This window comes from Onychomys torridus, chromosome 15 (genome assembly GCF_903995425.1).
Source record: "Onychomys torridus chromosome 15, mOncTor1.1, whole genome shotgun sequence".
Classification (NCBI taxonomy): domain Eukaryota; kingdom Metazoa; phylum Chordata; class Mammalia; order Rodentia; family Cricetidae; genus Onychomys; species Onychomys torridus.
This window is the reverse complement of record NC_050457.1, coordinates 23211925-23231919: the sequence shown is the minus strand read 5'-3', so window position 1 is coordinate 23231919 and position 19995 is coordinate 23211925. Positions and strand designations below refer to the sequence as shown.

At 44.3% G+C, this 19995-nt stretch overlaps 1 protein-coding gene across 1 annotated transcript in view; it reads left to right on the top strand.

The window, feature by feature from the left end:
- Nucleotides 1-18701, top strand: part of Map1b (microtubule associated protein 1B) — a 102825-nt gene extending 84124 nt beyond the window's left edge. The window contains exons 5-7 of the mRNA XM_036207114.1: nt 1736-8228; nt 12706-12944; nt 14273-18701. Coding sequence (XP_036063007.1) covers nt 1736-8228; nt 12706-12944; nt 14273-14428 — 6888 coding nt within the window. The 3' untranslated portion in view covers nt 14429-18701. The remainder of the gene's footprint in view (nt 1-1735; nt 8229-12705; nt 12945-14272) is intronic.
- The last annotated feature ends 1294 nt before the right edge of the window (nt 18702-19995 follow it).

The window sequence follows — 19995 nt, the reverse complement described above, 5'->3', positions numbered from 1 at the left end:
TAGGTGAGATTTGCTGAAACAGAAGTTTGGAGCGGATGGCATGATTTGCCTTTGCTGAGCCAAGACCAAGAAACACATGACCTTGATATTGGAAAAAGAAAACTGTCTCTGTAAACCATACTTGTTTTGGTCCTGATTTAGTTTTCCATATTCCCTTCCTTGGGAAGTAATGAATGGTATCTTGGAAAATGTGTAAGCCAAATGAGGTCTGTCTTACTTGCAGCCAGTTTGTCCCGAATCCATTGAGATCATGGAGAGAGCTGAGAGTCACATCTTGGAATTATTTATTTTGATTGTTTCCCACCTTGGAGTTAAACTTAAGTGGAGGAATGAATGTGGCCACTGGTTTATGTAATTGCCAGACCACCTTGTCGTCAAAACTTCAATAGGAGCATTTGTATTTGGAGAGGACCAGGCACTTATTGAGCGTGGGTGCCAGAACCTAGTAATTTGCTATAGTAGTGGGCAACCAATAACTTCCTGTCTCTTAGAGAAAAAGAAAATCCAACTTTTTTTTCTCCTGTGCCTATTGGGTTAAGAAAAGCAAGGTTTTATTTTTTATTAGTTCTTTGAGAACTAATTTAGATCTAATTAGTATTTTGATCATATTCACCCCTCTCATAATTTCTCCCTGATCTGTTCCTTTCCCTACCAACTAACATTGTGTCCTCTGTTTCATTTTTTTTTTTTTAAAAAGATTTATTTATTTATTATGTATACAGTGAGTGTTTAGCCTGTAGGCCAGAAGGGGGCACCAGATCTCATTGTAGATGGTTGTGAGCCACCATGTGGTTGCTGGGAATTGAACTCAGGTCCTCTGGAAGAACAGCCAGTGCTCTTAACCTCTGAGCCATCTCTCCAGCCCCTGTTTCATTTTTTAAAAAAACACACTTTCTCCAATTTATGCTGCCCATCTATTCTTTGATGTGTGGCCTACCACTAGGTATGATCGACCAAGGGCCACATCTGAAAGAAAATTGGCAATCCCTTTTCTAGCAGCCATCAATTAAAATAGCTCCTTAGCTAGCGTGGAACTTTACACCTAACGTCCTCTCCATGCTGGCATTTTGTCTGGCAGAGGCTAAGGTAAAGGTTTCTAACTCATGGTGAATACATACTTTCTCCTGTGATAGCTTAGTATTTGTTTTTGTTTTTGGTTTGTTTGTTTGTTTTTGTTTTGTTTTGTTTTGGTTTTGGTTTTTCGAGACAGAGTTTCTCTGTATAGCTTTGCACCTTTCCTGGATCTTGCTCTGTAGACCACTCTGGCCTTGAACTCACAAAGATCCGCCTGCCTCTGCCTCCCGAGTGCTGGGATTAAAGGTGTGAGCCACTACCGCCCAGCAGCTTAGTATTTGTTAATGAGCATCTTTGCATGGCAAATATCCAGAGGCAGTATTCAAATTATTTTATAACTGCTGCCATGTAAGTACCAATCACCCAGATGGTACCCGGTTTTGAACTAGAGCGAGGTTATAGGGCAAGGACATACATGTGGGGAAAGGATTCTAGAGCAGAGGTCAGGAGGTGGCAGAGGGTACATACGGGGACTCAGGACAGAGGCTATCCACCTTCCAAAATGCAAGTTTATCAATATTTTAATCAGAACCGTGGCCAAATTTTTGATATTAGTCCTATGTAAAGTCAGTGATCCTAGAATAACTAATAATAGATGGGAGTGATGGATCAGTAATGACATCACTTAACCCTTTCCTTCCTTTCTTTTTTACAAACCCAGATTGGGGAGCTCCTAAGCACCACCCACCCTGCCAACAAAGCCAGCCTCACCCTCTTCTGCCCTGAGGAGGGAGACTGGAAGAACTCTAACCTTGACAGACACAATCTCCAAGACTTCATCAACATTAAGCTCAACTCAGCTTCTATCTTGCCAGAAATGGAGGGACTTTCCGAGTTCACGGAGTATCTTTCAGAGTCTGTGGAAGTTCCTTCTCCCTTTGACATTCTGGAACCTCCCACCTCAGGCGGGTTTCTCAAGCTCTCCAAGCCCTGCTGTTACATCTTTCCAGGAGGCCGGGGTGATTCTGCCCTGTTTGCCGTGAACGGATTCAATATGCTTATTAATGGAGGATCTGAAAGAAAATCTTGCTTCTGGAAGCTCATTCGGCACTTGGATCGTGTGGACTCCATCCTGCTCACCCACATTGGGGACGACAATTTGCCGGGCATCAATAGCATGCTGCAGCGGAAAATCGCAGAGCTGGAAGAGGAGCGGTCCCAGGGTTCCACCAGCAACAGCGACTGGATGAAGAACCTCATCTCCCCTGACCTGGGGGTTGTGTTTCTCAACGTCCCTGAAAATCTGAAGAACCCAGAGCCCAATATCAAGATGAAGAGGAGCATAGAAGAAGCATGCTTCACCCTCCAGTACCTGAACAAACTGTCCATGAAACCGGAGCCCCTATTTAGAAGTGTAGGCAATACCATTGAGCCTGTCATCCTGTTCCAAAAAATGGGAGTGGGCAAACTTGAGATGTATGTGCTCAACCCAGTCAAGACTAGCAAGGAAATGCAGTATTTTATGCAACAGTGGACTGGTACCAACAAAGACAAAGCAGAACTGATCCTGCCCAATGGTCAAGAAGTAGATATCCCAATTTCCTACTTAACGTCAGTCTCATCTTTGATTGTGTGGCATCCAGCCAACCCCGCGGAGAAAATCATTCGAGTGCTGTTTCCTGGAAACAGCACCCAGTACAACATCCTGGAAGGACTGGAAAAACTCAAGCACCTAGACTTCCTAAAGCAGCCACTGGCCACCCAAAAAGATCTCACTGGCCAGGTGCCCACCCCCACCGCGAAACAAGTCAAATTGAAACAGAGGGCTGACAGCCGAGAAAGCCTGAAGCCAGCTGCCAAGCCACTCCCGAGTAAGTCAGTGAGGAAGGAGTCCAAAGAGGAAGCCCCCGAAGTCACGAAAGCTAGCCAAGTGGAAAAAACGCCCAAAGCTGAGAGCAAAGAGAAAGTAATAGTGAAAAAAGACAAGCCGGTGAAGACGGAAACCAAGCCTTCAGTGACGGAAAAGGAGCTGCCGGGCAGACAGGAGCAGTCCCCGGTGAAAGCCGAGGTGGCCGAGAAGCAAGCCACGGAGAGCAAGCCCAAAGTCACCAAAGAGAAGGTGGTAAAAAAAGAAATCAAGGCAAAACCCGAAGACAAGAAGGAAGAGAAGGAAAAGCCCAAGAAAGAAGTGGCTAAAAAGGAAGACAAAACGCCACTCAAGAAAGACGAGAAACCCAAAAAGGAAGAGGTCAAAAAGGAGGTGAAAAAAGAAGTCAAAAAAGAGGAGAAGAAAGAGCTGAAGAAAGAGGTTAAGAAGGAGACACCCCTGAAGGAAGCCAAGAAGGAAGTGAAGAAGGAGGAAAAGAAAGAAGTTAAAAAGGAAGAGAAGGAACCCAAAAAGGAAATTAAGAAGATCTCCAAAGACATAAAGAAATCGACTCCTCTGTCAGAAACAAAAAAACCAGCTGCATTAAAACCAAAAGTAGCCAAGAAAGAAGAGTCCACCAAGAAGGAGCCTGCTGCTGCTAGCAAGCTCAAGGACAAGGGGAAAGTTAAAGTTGTTAAGAAGGAAGGCAAGACCACAGAGGCAGCTGCCACAGCTGTTGGCACTGCGGCCACCGCGGCTGCTGCTGTGGCAGCAGCTGGAATAGCGGCCGGTGGTCCTGCCAAAGAACTTGAAGCCGAGAGGTCCCTTATGTCATCCCCTGAGGATCTAACCAAGGACTTTGAGGAGCTAAAGGCTGAGGAGATCGATGTGGCAAAGGACATCAAGCCTCAGCTGGAGCTCATTGAAGACGAAGAGAAACTGAAGGAAACGGAGCCGGTGGAAGCCTACGTCATCCAGAAAGAGACAGAAGTCAGCAAAGGTTCTGCTGAATCACCTGATGAGGGGATCACTACTACTGAAGGGGAGGGTGAATGTGAGCAAACCCCCGAGGAGCTGGAGCCAGTGGAGAAGCAGGGAGTGGATGACATTGAGAAATTTGAAGACGAAGGAGCTGGTTTTGAGGAATCCTCCGAGACCGGAGACTATGAAGAGAAGGCAGAAACTGAGGAGGCTGAGGAGCCAGAGGAGGATGGGGAAGACAATGTGAGCGGAAGTGCCTCTAAGCACAGCCCCACGGAAGATGATGAATGTGCAAAGGCTGAGGCAGACGTGCACATCAAGGAGAAGAGGGAGTCTGTGACCAGTGGTGATGACCGGGCAGAAGAAGATATGGATGAAGCACTTGAGAAAGGAGAAGCTGAACAGTCTGAGGAGGAGGGTGAAGAAGAGGACAAAGCAGAGGATGCCAGGGAAGAAGACTACGAGCCTGAAAAAGCTGAGGCTGAAGATTATGTCATGGCCGTGGTTGACAAGGCTGCGGAGGCTGGTGTTGCTGAGGAGCAGTATGGATTCCTGAGCACACCGACCAAGCAACCTGGAGCCCAGTCTCCTGGCCGAGAACCTGCGTCTTCAATTCATGACGAGACTCTACCTGGAGGCTCAGAAAGTGAGGCCACTGCTTCTGATGAGGAGAACCGAGAAGACCAGCCCGAAGAATTCACTGCCACTTCTGGATATACTCAGTCCACCATTGAGATATCTAGTGAGCCTACTCCAATGGATGAGATGTCTACTCCTCGCGATGTGATGAGCGATGAGACCAACAATGAGGAGACGGAGTCCCCATCTCAAGAGTTTGTAAACATTACCAAATATGAGTCTTCGCTGTATTCTCAGGAATACTCCAAACCTGTTGTGGCATCATTCAATGGATTGTCGGAAGGGTCAAAAACGGACGCCACGGATGGGAAGGATTATAATGCGTCCGCCTCCACCATATCACCACCTTCATCTATGGAAGAAGACAAATTTAGCAAGTCTGCTCTGCGTGACGCTTACTGCTCGGATGAGAAAGAAGTGAAAGCCAGTGCTGTGTTGGACATCAAAGATGTTTCGGATGAGAGACTTAGCCCAGCCAAGAGCCCGTCCCTGAGTCCTTCTCCACCATCACCCATAGAGAAGACTCCCCTGGGTGAACGCAGTGTGAATTTCTCTCTGACACCCAATGAGATTAAAGTCTCTGCAGAGGCAGAAGCAACATCAGTGTCTCCTGGAGTGACCCAAGCAGTAGTTGAGGAACACTGTGCCAGTCCTGAGGAGAAGACCCTGGAAGTAGCATCACCATCTCAGTCTGTGACTGGCAGTGCTGGCCACACACCTTACTACCAATCTCCCACCGATGAGAAGTCCAGTCACCTACCTACAGAAGTCACTGAACAGCCACCGGCAGTTCCAGCGGGTTTTGAATTCAGTGAGGCCAAAGACGAGAATGAGAGAGCTTCCAGAAGCCCCATGGATGAGCCTGTGCCTGACTCGGAGTCTCCTATTGAGAAAGTTCTGTCTCCCTTACGCAGCCCTCCTCTTATTGGATCTGAGTCTGCGTATGACGACTTTCTCACTGCTGATAGCAAGGCTCTTGGCAGATGTACCGAAAGCCCCTTTGAAGGAAAGGATGGAAAACAAGGCTTCCCAGACAAAGAAAGCCCAGTGTCTGACGTGACTTCCACTGGTCTTTACCAAGACAAACAGGAAGGGAAAAGCACAGGCTTCATACCAATAAAGGAAGACTTTGGTCCAGAAAAGAAAACCAATGATGTTGAAATCATGAGTTCTCAATCAGCTCTGGCTTTGGATGAAAGGAAATTAGGAGGAGATGTATCTCCAACACAAATAGATGTCAGTCAGTTTGGCTCATTCAAAGAAGACACCAAGATGTCCATTTCAGAAGGCACTGTCTCAGACAAATCAGCCACTCCTGTGGATGAGGGTGTGGCAGAAGATACTTACTCTCACATGGAAGGTGTGGCCTCAGTCTCTACTGCTTCTGTGGCCACAAGCTCATTTCCAGAGCCAACCACAGATGATGTGTCTCCTTCTCTACATGCTGAAGTGGGCTCCCCACATTCCACAGAGGTAGACGACTCCCTTTCAGTATCTGTTGTGCAAACACCTACCACTTTCCAGGAAACAGAAATGTCTCCATCTAAAGAAGAGTGCCCAAGACCAATGTCAATTTCTCCTCCAGACTTCTCCCCTAAGACAGCCAAGTCCAGGACACCAGTTCAAGATCACCGATCCGAACAGTCTTCAATGTCTATTGAATTTGGCCAGGAATCACCTGAGCACTCCCTTGCTATGGACTTTAGTCGACAGTCTCCAGATCACCCTACTGTGGGTGCAAGTATGCTTCACATCACCGAAAACGGGCCAACTGAAGTGGACTATAGTCCTTCTGATATCCAGGATTCTAGTTTGTCACATAAGATCCCACCAATGGAGGAACCATCCTACACCCAAGATAATGACCTGTCTGAGCTCATCTCTGTATCTCAGGTGGAGGCTTCCCCATCCACCTCTTCTGCTCACACCCCTTCTCAGATAGCCTCTCCTCTTCAGGAAGACACTCTCTCTGATGTTGTTCCTCCCAGAGACATGTCCTTATATGCCTCACTCACCTCCGAGAAAGTACAAAGTCTGGAAGGAGAGAAGCTCTCTCCAAAATCCGATATTTCTCCACTCACCCCAAGAGAGTCCTCACCTTTATATTCACCCGGCTTTTCAGATTCTACCTCTGCAGCCACAGAGAATGCGGCAGGTCGCCAAACCTCTTCCCCACCATTGGATGCTGCCTCTGCAGAGCCCTATGGCTTCCGTGCCTCAATGTTATTTGATACAATGCAACATCATCTGGCCTTGAATAGAGACTTGACCGCATCTAGTGTGGAGAAGGACAGCGGAGGGAAGACACCTGGTGACTTTAGCTATGCCTATCAAAAGCCCGAGAAAACCACCAGGTCTCCAGATGAAGAAGATTATGACTATGAATCATATGAGAAAACCACCCGGCCCCCTGATGTGGGTGGCTATTACTATGAGAAGACCGAGAGAACCATGAAGTCCCCATGTGACAGTGGGTACTCCTATGAGACCATCGAGAAGACCATCAAGCCCCCAGAAGATGGTGGCTATGCCTGTGAAATTACTGAGAAAACCACAAGGACCCCTGAAGAGGGTGGTTATTCATATGAGATCAGCGAGGAGACAACACGGACCCCTGAAGTGAGTGGCTACACCTACGAAAAGACTGAGAGATCTAGAAGGCTCCTGGATGACATTAGCAATGGCTATGATGACTCTGAGGATGGTGGCCACACACTTGGAGACTGTAGCTACTCCTATGAAACCACTGAGAAAATTACCAGCTTCCCTGAGTCTGAAAGCTATTCCTATGAGACATCTACAAAAACAACACGGAGTCCAGATACCGAAACATACTGTTATGAGACCATGGAGAAGATCACCAAGACCCCACAGGCATCCACATACTCCTACGAGACTTCAGACCGATGCTACACTACAGAAAAGAAGTCCCCCTCCGAGGCACGCCAGGATGTTGATTTATGTCTTGTGTCCTCCTGTGAATACAAACATCCCAAGACGGAGCTCTCGCCTTCCTTCATTAATCCAAATCCTCTAGAGTGGTTTGCCGGTGAAGAGTCCACTGAAGAATCTGAGAAGCCCCTCACTCAGGCCGGAGGAGCCCCTCCACCTTCAGGAGGAAAGCAGCAGGGCCGACAATGTGATGAAACTCCACCCACCTCAGTCAGTGAGTCAGCCCCATCCCAGACCGACTCTGATGTTCCCCCAGAGACGGAAGAGTGCCCCTCCATCACAGCTGATGCCAACATTGACTCTGAAGACGAGTCAGAAACCATCCCCACTGACAAAACAGTCACATACAAACACATGGACCCACCTCCAGCCCCCATGCAAGACCGAAGCCCTTCCCCTCGCCACCCTGACGTGTCCATGGTGGACCCAGAGGCCTTGGCCCTTGAGCAGAACCTAGGCAAAGCTCTGAAGAAGGACCTGAAAGAGAAGGCCAAGACCAAGAAGCCGGGCACGAAGACCAAGTCCTCTTCACCTGTGAAGAAGGGTGATGGGAAGCCCAAGCCCTTGACAGCATCCCCCAAACCAGGAGCCTTGAAGGAATCCTCTGACAAGGTGTCCAGAGTGGCTTCTCCTAAGAAGAAAGAATCTGTGGAAAAGGCTACAAAGACCACCACCACCCCCGAGGTCAAAGCCACACGTGGGGAAGAGAAAGACAAAGAGACCAAGAATGCCGTCAATGCCTCCGCATCCAAGTCAGCGAAGACCGCAGCAGCAGGTAGGGGGGTGGGGGTGGGGGTCCCTTTACAGACCAAGGTTGCATTTGCACTTGACACTTGTCTACTTCTCTGTTTGGCTTTTTGCCGGGAAGGGCAGGGAGTAGGGACCGTTCTTCACCTTCCCTCTGCCTAAAGGTAACACCTCTTAGCCCAGTGTGGCTCCCAGGCTCAGAGATAGCAGAGTACATGGTCCAGGGCTGCTGGAATCCAGCAAGTGGGATTGTTGGGTTGGTATCATTCTGGACAGCAGCTGCAGGCCTGTTGCAAACTTTCAAAAGTAAGAAGGTATGTCTCAGGCTGTTCAGGGAGATGTCAGGCACATTGGCCCTAAAAATCACATTGAGATGATAGGCCAGGAGCTTCCAAAGGCCTATAGCAAACCAGAGGTTCCCTAGCAAACTTGGAATGTTCAGTCTAGGCACAATATTTATTTCTTCTGAAACGTTTAAAATGTAAAATTTTTAAATTTATATTTTTTTAAAAAGCTATCAGTGCCCATTGAAACGTCTGCTGTGTTTTCTTACCTGCTCATGAACAGAGTAATTCCAGTTGACCATTAGTGTCTAGTACAAAGAGAAGGATGCATTAAAGGCTGTTTCTTCTTCCTTCCTACCCATGGCCTCACTAACACAGTGCTTTTTCAGACTGGATTTCAACTCAGCAGGAGCTAAATAAAGATGTCTCAGGGCTCCTGATTTGCCACCGACACACAGCCGTCTCTACTTCTTAGCAATGACTCTAGGCTTTTGGTTTGTGAGCAAGGTTCTAGCCTTATAGCCCTGGCTTGTTATGATCTTGTGATCTTCCAGCCTCTACCCCCTGTTCTGGGATCACATGAGTGCACTACCAGAACTGGTATGAGCAGGCTTTTGATGGAACGGCTCCTGGGCAGCACAATGCACATCTAATAATACACTTTGTTTGCATCACATAATTACCCAGAAATCTTCAATCACAAAATAATATACATTTATCCAAACATGTAAAGCAAAAACTTTATTTAACCATTTCCTTGATAGATGAGGGAAAATCCAAGAGACTAACTTCTGGGGCTTTCAAATCCAGCACCCTTTAGGACATATTAGTTCCAGCTTCAGGTTTTTATTTTATGTTGACATCAGATTTTTGTCAGGCTTGGCACTTACACAATTCAAATAGAAAACAAACTGAATTTGGTCATGATCAGATTAAACATAAAACCACCAGATAATTAACTCCCTGTTCTAGAAGAGTTGACAACCATCTTATACTTAGGAGAAAGCATGGAATTCATCTAAATAGGATCTAAATAGGAAAAAAAAAAAAAAAGCTGAAATTTGCTAAAACACTAGCTCATATAACTGATTGTTTTTTCTTTTGGCATCTAAAGAGGTAAAGACGTGCTGTTGAGATAGTCTTGTGGGTAAATGCACTTGCTACTCAAGCTTGGCGACCAGAGTTCAATCTCTGGGTGCCAATGTGGGAAGTTAGCCCCTGTGATCCCCATGTGTATTCTGGCATGCATGTGCCCCTGTATTCATTCACACTCAGATTCTAAAGCAGGCAAAAGGAATCTTTGAAAACAAACCTAGGTGGGCATTTGATAGCTTTGATGCTTGGTATATTTGGGTAAAACATTTATTGATAATAAGGATTTTCCTGTTCAAGGGAAAATGATAGACATGGCTGACTGCTAATTCATTACATCATAGAGGACACTCCGAACACCTGATCCCCCATTTGCCACTTCTGTGATTATAGGTGTGTGCTGCCACAGCTGGCTTCTAAGTCAGAATTCTTAGGGGGTCCTCAAATGGATAGCTTGAGGCTTTTCAACCCAGAGTCTCTCTGCCTCTGTCTCTCTTTCACACACACACACACACACACACACACACACACACACACACACACACGGTCTCCCAACTTACTTATAAAATGAATTCACTTATCTAAATTCAACTCTAGCCCATTCTCACCATCTCCACCCCCCCCCCCCACCAAAGTAAAAGGGGATAGTTGATGGAATTCACAGGTGTTTTGACTTTGGGACGGGCAGTTTTTAAACTACCCCATGGAGAAAGGAAAGAATCAGCATGTAGAATCTAGCTGTTTTGAATGGCTTTGCAACAGTGACCTGAAACCCACTATCATTTGAATCATCTGGGGTGAGCAGATAGTTGTTTCTAGGCCCTGTAACAGGTCAGATTCAGCAAGATGAGACCTGCATCAATAATCATCTGCGGTGATTCTGACTATGTGGCAGAGTGCTGTTCCTCCCTCTACCAGTGTTCCCAGAACACTAAACCAAACAGGGGTGTTGCTGATCATTATTTTTTAATCTTTTGGCTCTTTGCTCTTTTTGGGGGGCCCACCACCCAGATCCTAAATAAACCACACACGGAGGTTTATTCTTAATTATAAATGCTTGGCCTTAGCTTGGCTTATTTCTAGCCAGCTTCTTTTTTTTTTAAACTTAAATTATCCCATCTACCTTTTGCCTCTGGGTTTTTTTTCTGTTCTTACTTCTGTATATCTTACTCTTACTCAGTGGCTGGCTGTGTAGCTGGGTGGTTAGCTCCTACCATCCTCCTCTCCTTATTTTCTTGCTTCTCCTTTTTCCTCCCAGATTTCCCTTTCTATTTATCCTCTCTGCCTGCCAGCCCTGCCTATCCTTTCTCCTGCCTCCCTATTGGCCGTTCAGCTCTTTATTAGACCATCAGGTGTTTTAGACAGGCACAGTAACACAGCTTCATAGAGTTAAACAAATGCAATTTAAAAGAATGCAACACATCTTTGCATCATTAAACAAATGTTCCATGGCATAAACAAATGTAACACATCTTAAAATAATATTCTACAACACAGGGATGCCCAGGCACTTTGGGGGCTCATTCAAATCTTAGCTTTCTGATTTAGGCTGGGAGTTTTGGCTGCCAGGTGTTTGCCCAGGCTGATCTGGCATGGTTGGTTACCCAAAGCTTAGTCTTTCTGGGCCCTCCTTTTGCCAAAGATTGGTGTCCAACTTTGTTTAGGGAGAGACATTTCCACTTTCTAAGGAGAGTGGGCTAGCTCATCCATTTACTGGATAAGCTTGAGGTGCTGAGGACCCTAAGGACCATATGGGGTTGAGGCCTGAACTGCTTTTTAGATCAAATGTTAGGGAATCCCATTGAGCTTTTTTTTTTTTTTTTTTTTTTTTTTTTTTGGTTTTTTTGAGACAGGGTTTCTCTGTGTAGCTTTGCGCCTTTCCTGGAACTCGCTTTGGAGACCAGGCTGGCCTCGAACTCATAGAGATCTGCTTGCCTCTGCCTCCTGAGTGCTGGGATTAAAGGCATGCACCACCACAGCCTGGCGAGCTTTGTTTTTTTTTTATAAGAGACCCTAAAAAGGATTATGAAAGTCACTAAACTATGGTTTGCCAAATACAAATGCTTCCTTTGGATTTTAAAAATGTTTATTAGTTACATATGCACATATCTAGTATTTATTAAAGATGAAAATCTGCATATTGGTAATGTGAGTGTACTTTTTATTTTTTACATGAAGAATTAAATTCTAGCTGAATACTCAATACTGTGGAATGGAGAGTATCATTAGCATTTTTCAGAAGTGACCAATATTCTTGTTTTATAATCATCTCTGCTGAGAATATTGCCTCACATAAATATGTAGTACAAAATGGCAGAAGTATGTGTAGGGCCATTTCAGAAATTATTTCCCAGCTCCAACCCAAAATTTGTTGAACAATTTTTCTTTTCTGAAGCTGAAGTCATTAATTCAAATAGCAGTGTTATATTTTTAAATCAAACGTTCTAACACAAGCCAATCTAAAGATACACTCATGATATTTACATACTGAGGTGACGGTAGGAAACTATGAAAAGTCTGTCTTTCCATAATTAAACCATTACGTTTCTACAAGAGCAGTGTGTTTCAGACATCATCCACTGCTATCACACAGTAGGGCGGCAAGCACAGTGCATAGTGGGCATGCTTTGGTCCAGAACCAAGGCTGCAGGTGAAGTTATGTGAGCCGGGCCAGCAAGCAGAAGCAGCCCCATATATTCATTACACATCTTATTTTGAATTAATTTTTGGTTATTGCTGATCAGAAGTCTCTTACTGTTGAAAAATTGGTATAGAGCCATCCATGTTTAATCCACATGGGCATCAGGACCCATGGTTTAAGCCACCATTTTATAGTGCTTTTCAAATTAAAATACACATCAGTAGATCCTTGAGTGGAGAGTACTACTATCTAATTCCTTCTTTTGAAAAGCCCTGAAAACTCTTTTTAACTCCCCAATGGGTTGTCTGCAAAGGGAAGCCATCTTATCCTCAATTTTTCTTATTGAGATGATAAACAACCGTGGTCTGTTTTCTCAAATTCTCAGTGTCTGATGCTCTCCCTGTACAAAGCTCCATCCAGCTGGGGACAAGTAGATGTATTGGTATCTTCACACTGCTATGACCCTTGCTTTGTCTTTGTTACCAAAGGACCAGGAACCACTAAGACAGCCAAGTCATCCACCGTGCCTCCAGGCCTTCCTGTGTATTTGGACCTGTGCTATATTCCCAACCACAGCAATAGTAAGAATGTTGACGTGGAATTTTTCAAGAGAGTGAGGTCATCTTACTACGTGGTGAGTGGGAATGACCCTGCCGCTGAGGAGCCCAGCCGGGCTGTCCTGGATGCCTTGTTGGAAGGGAAGGCTCAGTGGGGAAGCAACATGCAGGTAAGTGCACAAGGCTCACATCTGAACTGCACTTGAGCTAGGTCTAGAGGCAAAGAGATAGAACCTTGTTTAAATAGGCATTTTTGTGATTGCAGATCTGTATGCGGTGCCTCCTGAGTGTTGTTTGTGAAATATACTGCACAGAAAGTCAGCTTATCATACAGAAGATAGCCTAAAGTAGAACTCTTTTGTTTGTTTGTTTGTTTGAGACAGGGTTTCTCTGTGTAGCAGCTCTACCTGTCCTGGAACTCACTCTGTAGACCAGATTGGCCTTGAACTCAAAGAGATCTCCCTGCCTCTGCCTCCCGAGTGCTGGGATTAAAGGTGTGTGCTACCATACCCGGCCCAAAGTAAAATTCTTGATAGGCCTACTACCAGTGGCAGAAGAGAACCACCTTACCTAAGACAAGAGTTCATGTAAAATGATGTGAAATGAATCGCTTTTCCTCCAGCGTGTTGAGTATTGTATGTGTGGATCAACGTTGTCCTGTGTCTGTGAAATTGCTAAGGAATTGTTTTTATTACTTGTGCTTCACCTGTAGACTAAAACTGGGAACATGGTCATTGGGCTAGAGACATGGGGATCAAGTCTCCAGGTGGAATTCCAGAGTGGTGTCACTGTTTATTCAATGCCAGACATTCAGATCTGGCCATGGACTACCCAGTCTCTGTGTCTCTATTGGGCTGTGATTACTGGTTATCTGATTTGTGGTTTTTGGTTGTTTTGTTTTGTTTTGTTTTGCATATAATCACTTAGCAATCTGTGCTGGAATCTTAAATAAGATTAATTTATAATATTTCTGTAGTATTCACATGAGAAAGTAGCAATCAGCACCCCACTCCAGTATCACATAGTCTTTGTTTTCAGGCCAAGGGGTGGCCTTCTGAGGGTTCTGAGCTGTAATAACTAAAAGTCCTTGTACTAAATATGGAGTATAGTCCAGACAACATTTCCCCCATGTTAAGGGAAATATGAGAAGCTGTAGCTAATCCAAACACTTTGTAATACTACATACAGCATCAAAAAACCAACAGTGAAATTTAGATTTATGAACTGACAAATCACCAGCTGATTTAGATTCTAGTTTCCAATCCCTCCCTTCAATAAAAACAAAACAAACAAACAAACAAACAAACAAAAACAACTTTTATTTTTACAGCTTGGTTGTGGTTCCTGGAAAATATGAATTGGAAATTTCATTTGCATTTTTTGGGGGAACTTTTTTCCTTCGTCCCCTTCTTCTGGGGTCCAACCAGTGCCTTGCTCTGTTTTGACTTCGGGCATCTCTCTCTGCCCTTTAAATACCCCCTTTTCTTCCCCTCTGTAGGTGACTCTGATCCCAACACATGACTCAGAGGTGATGAGAGAATGGTACCAGGAGACCCATGAGAAGCAGCAAGACCTCAACATCATGGTTCTAGCAAGCAGCAGTACGGTGGTCATGCAGGACGAGTCCTTCCCAGCATGCAAGATAGAACTGTAGAAAGCGAAGCCGGCCACACCACAGGATTTGAACTCTGTTTCCAGAAATTCTTGAATTTGAAACTACCTTTTCTAAAACGTCCGTTCATCTAATTAAGTCACTGAACAATTACCTGCCAAATGCTATACTGTGTCATGGTGATGCAAGTCACTAATATTTCTCAATCTTTGCTGATCGCTAAGGGAAGTAACCATATTCCCACAATAGGATTCAAGTTACTGCAAAATTACCTACCCCTGTTCATCTCTGCTGAACATTTGGAAGCCATGCACTCGCGCACCCAACTGACTTCTGCTAGGTATTGGCATTTGTCTTAGAGAGAGAGAGAGAGAGAGGGAAAGAGAGGCAGAGGGAGGGGAGGGAGAGAGGGGGGAGCAAGGGACAAAGAGAACGCAGGAGAGAGAGAATGAGAGAGAAAGAATGAGGAAGAAAGAGAATGCAAGAGAAGGCGATGTAATGGTGGAGAGTTCTGATGTGATGTCCAGGGAGAAAGAGTGGGCAGGATGGGGCATACAGAAGACACCAGCAACTAGGTCTGCACTTTCTCTGACAGCAGCTGTTCTGTGGTCTACACTGGTGAAGTGTTCTGTTTTCATCAGAGTCATCAGAAAGAGTCTTAACCTCCTAAAGCTTGTTTCTAAAGAACAAAAAGAATGAAGCCTGTTATGAGGGCATGAGATTTTTTTCACGCCTTAATTAAATCAACGCCTTTCCTATAAAGGCTGCCCACGGCATAATGTAGCAAGTGTAGCCTGGACCTGTGAGTGGCTGGAGCCCCAGGCAGAACTCTCCGACTTTCCCAACACTATGAGTAGGTTGATCTAAGGCATGCTCCCAGCACTTGCCCACCCACTTAGTCCACAACAAGTCAACCCGCATGCAGCAACACCCAAGTCCACCCCAGTTAACTGAAGCAAATACCAAAGCAGTTGGGAGTACATATGGGAGACATTTTGCCTTAGGAAGTGACTTGAATGTACAAAGATACTTGATGCACTTATTTTTTATTGTGAGACAGCAAGTTTTTTCAAACATCCATGTGGGATTGTAGATACTCCAGGTAAAGGAGCCTGTGGGGAGGGAAGGTACTAGAAGCTCATCCGACTGGTCCAACAGTTTAGGGCTGACTCATGCTTGCTGAATACCGCCACTTCCCATGATGCAGCTGTGGCCCATCAGCCAAACGAGTTGCGCCTTTCCTAGCTTCTTTAACTACTTCATGTTCAAGATGGAAATGGCTTCTATGGTCAGAACCAGGAAAACAGTGAATCTTGTGGGGGAAGAGGTTCCCAGCAAGTGTACAGTATTTGCCTTCCTTTGTCTTGCATTGGCTATTTTAATTTTCCATTAATTTCAACACAATTACGGAAACACATGTACAGATTTTTTTTTTTTTTAAAGATGAGCAAGAACTTTTCATAGATGAACTTTTTAATGAATGTTTTCATTTACAGGAAAATGCAAAGAAAATTTCAACTGATGGTCTTTTTTTTTTTTATTATTTTACATGTTTTATAAGACAAAAAAAAACCCTGAAGTTTTTTTGAGGTTCTGACAAGATTTGAAGTCTGATATTGAAGTCATACTATTTATTAAAAACCTCTAACCACCAGAAATGGTGATACCTCCCCCCCCTTTGACTCTCATATCATGGAAGTCTGAGGACATGCTGTTTGAGAGTGGGTGGATGGCAGGGTAGGCTCTGTCTAGGGCCTGAAAGTGCATCACTCAGTCTGTCTCACCTTCTTCTTTCAAGATTGTCCACCATGAGGTTCAAAGAGCCAAGTTCAGAAGAACCCTAGCACCAATTTGCTTGGGGGCTTTCTTTTCTGGAAAACATTAAATAAAAGAAATAATAGATTGAAAACAAATGAATTCCCAACTCCTATGTTCACCATGTAGAGTTCAGACATAAAGTCCATTGATGTCATCACTGAACCACAAACCTATGAAGCCAGATCACCAGGAGAATTGATGCCAAGTGTCAAGTGGCAGATCCATGTACCAGGGTTCAGAGATGGCGTACTTCCCAGTGGCAACCGTGCTGTGCTCTGCCACACTACATTTCCTGCAGACTCTTAAGATCTACGGAGTAGTGAACAATGACCTCATTTTATTTTCTATGTTAGTTATTTATTTCAGAATTTACATTTTAGTTGATTTTCGTCTGTGAAGTATATGTTTCGCACTGCTATTTACTCTGAGGGTTTAAACAATGCTTCGCCAGGCTCCCCTCACTGAGGACCTGTGCAGTCTACTTAACGCTGTGAATCACATTTTCCAAATGTTTAATTTTTTAAAGAAAATTAATATTCTATTTTTGTTAGGCGTCTCTAGGAATGCAATTTTTATTTATTATCCTATTTCTTTCGAACCCGTAAAAGTAAACACATTAAAGGTACAGAATATGATGGAGAAGCCATTGTGATGAAAACAGACTTCATTGACTATAAACTCACTTGTTTCACGCTTCGTGAGACAAGCCGAATACATACAAGTTAGTTAATTAATGGTAGCTATTGGGTTGGGCCGAATAATGCATGAGAAAAGAAGCCATTTCTAGCCTTCTTGCCAAATCCAGACCTCTGGCTGACTTTTCTTTTATAGAAGATGGAGTTACTTTCCAGATTCCCAATTAAATTTATTTAGCCTATATATTATTTGTTTTAAAAAATATAAATATACAAGAGCCATAGCCAGACTTCAGTTATAACCATTCTACCCCACACTTGTTATTTCTACAGAATCAATGGGGACAATACTTTTCAAAACTGGCTCTGATTCCTACACAATCTGGCAGCATCCTCCTGCACCCCCTGTTCTCAGTGATGGCCATGGAGCCGAGGACACCAGGGTGAACTACATTTGCTTTACAGGTGACTCCTGATGTCCCAGGCACCTCTCCTACCTGTGTGGCTAATCTGATTTTGCTACTTCCATACATACACAATTAGTTTAGAAGTAGCCATCACAATGGGCCATGTACATTTGTGGTGAGGACTAAAAACCAACACAGACTTCTAGAAGATTTGTGCATATGATCCTTAATCCGATTGTATAGATTGAATATTTGAGTGGAAGGAATTTCCACCCTCTTTAAATGACGGGATTCTATTGAGCTAGCACTCCTGATCATGACCTTTTTGGTAGTGTAAACAAAATTCCACAGAGACTAAATCTTAGAGATAATCCTCCATTTCAATTTTAACCAATTCTATCCTCTTTTTCCCAACCCCCAAACCCCATGCATGCTTTCTCAGTCTTGTGGTGGGACTGGATACAGTGACCGACCCCTCACCCCAAACACCATTTTCCATGGAATTCAAAAGAAAAAAAATTTTTTTCTTAATGTTACATATCATAGTGAATGGTTTCCCCAGTGTATATGGATGTTTTAAGTGTTTCCAATAGCTTATGAAATTTAGGAGCTTTCTAATACTCATTTTATAAATTTAATTATTTGCTAATGGAAATTTTGCCAACCTTCCATTTCTGTTACCAGTCTCAGCTCCCAGGAGCGGCGCTACAATTCTGGAGTTGCTTATCTTGCCTCGCTTACCTCTTCTGACCCCTGTCACAGGAGGTTCCTGCTTGGCAATGGTATTTGTGAGTTAGGATAATGACTTTCCTTTCATTTTTCCCTTTGTACTTCAGATTTAGGAGAAAAGATTCTGTTTCCATGTGAAAGGAACTGTAAGCTTTTATCATTTAACCAGCTGAACAACAACACATCAAAAGCAGCCTAGGGATGAGCACCGCTTTCATAACAATTAGATTTTCTTCACCTGGTGTTGAAACTATTCACTATTACAAAACAAAACAGAAAACTGTGACTTTATGAATTCATTTCCAAGGCAGCATCAAAAACCGAGAAGGAAGGAAAATAACGACGAATCGGCTTCTCCGCGCAGCGCACGCGCACATGTGGAGCTCCGCCCACGGGAGCCGGGAGAAGCGGCTCCGCTCAGCTGCCCTCGCCCCGGTGATGATGGAGCCTTGCTTTTCCGGCGGCACCGCAGGCAGCGTGCAGTCCTGAGCCCGGCTGTGGAGAAGCAGCTCACTCCTCTCTCTTGTTCTGAATGGTGTTTGTGTCGGTCTGCAGCTGTGTATGGTATTATGTCTTATAATCCTGCATCACTTCCATCCTATCCAGTCATATCTAATGTAGAAAAATTAGTTTCCAGTGAAAGTAATATGTAGTGCTTTTATGATATTTGTGTGCAATATCCCCTCTTCCACTGAGGATATTTGATGTAAAGGAAAAAAAAAAAAAGCAAAATAAAAAAAAAAATCAGAAACTCAGTTCCACAATAAAATACAAAGTGGCAAAAGTTCGCTCGTGTGCTAGGACATCTTTGACTTTCTTGTCGCCCGGACTTTGTCGCCCTGATCGGGCGTTTCATGGTGGGCTCCCTAGCTACGGGTGATGGGCTGAGAGGGCCCTGATCTGAGTTTTGCAACTTATTTTTGGTGTCTTTTATAGTTGAGCCAATAGCTCCTCGGGGGAGGGACTTTGTGCTCACAAGAAGGCGGCTTCTGACTATGACTTTTGTGATCAAGGGGGCATGTGACTGACTGGTGAGCCACAGGCTGGGAAACACACCCTAGCGGTGGCCCCGGCACTTCATTCAGGAGACAACTTCTGAGGGTAGTTTAAGGATTAGCAGTTTGAACTCTGGAGATGAAGAAATAAAAAAATAAAGAAAATGCTTTTATACCAGTAAGGTAATCTTAAGACAGTTTCTGTTTATAAATCATACATTTTTTTTCCCCTCCATAGCCCTTGATCTGGCATTTAAATCCCAGAATGGAATTTATTTTCTGATGGGTTTGACAAGAATAAACTCCCTGTCTTTTGAACATGTCAAGGACAGATCCAGAATCTGGTGCGCATACGTGATCTCAGTAAGCGCACACACGACTAAGTAATGATCTTGCTTTAGACAAATATTTAAAGACATTTTAGTCACATGGTCTAAGGCACATTGCCACTCTTGTTTTTTCAAGTTTCCTCATTTTTGTACAGGGAATAGCATCTTCAGGGCCATAAGCAAAGGCCAAACCAGAGGAAGAAAAGTTTCCTTGAGCCAAGAAATTGTTAAGACTACAAGGCAAGCTTCCAGATGTCACTGATGGAAAGTCCTGCTCATGGCCCTCATTTATAAAGTGGGGTTTTACAATATTTATAATTTTCATTGTTGAGAAGTTCACATTTTCTGCTGTTACAATTCACTGAAGCCAAAAGAAATGCTCTGAGCCCATTTCAGACATTAGCTCTTCTCATCCACACTTGGGGAGGCTCTTGGGCGCCAACAGAACCACAGTCCGGACTTCATGGCCATGTCTCAGCACCTTTGTTTGGGAACTCCAGACTTCCAGTCCACTTATCAGGAAGCTAATTCATACAAGTCATCACTTGCCCCTTTCCCCGAGGAACCGTGTCCAGAAAGAATAATGATCTGCCCTTCACTGTGTATTTCATATGCACATTTGGTCAGAAAAGGCACAACCCATTGCTCTCCCAGTTTATGCTATCACTGCAGAAAGTCTCTTGGGTGCCCTGCCCA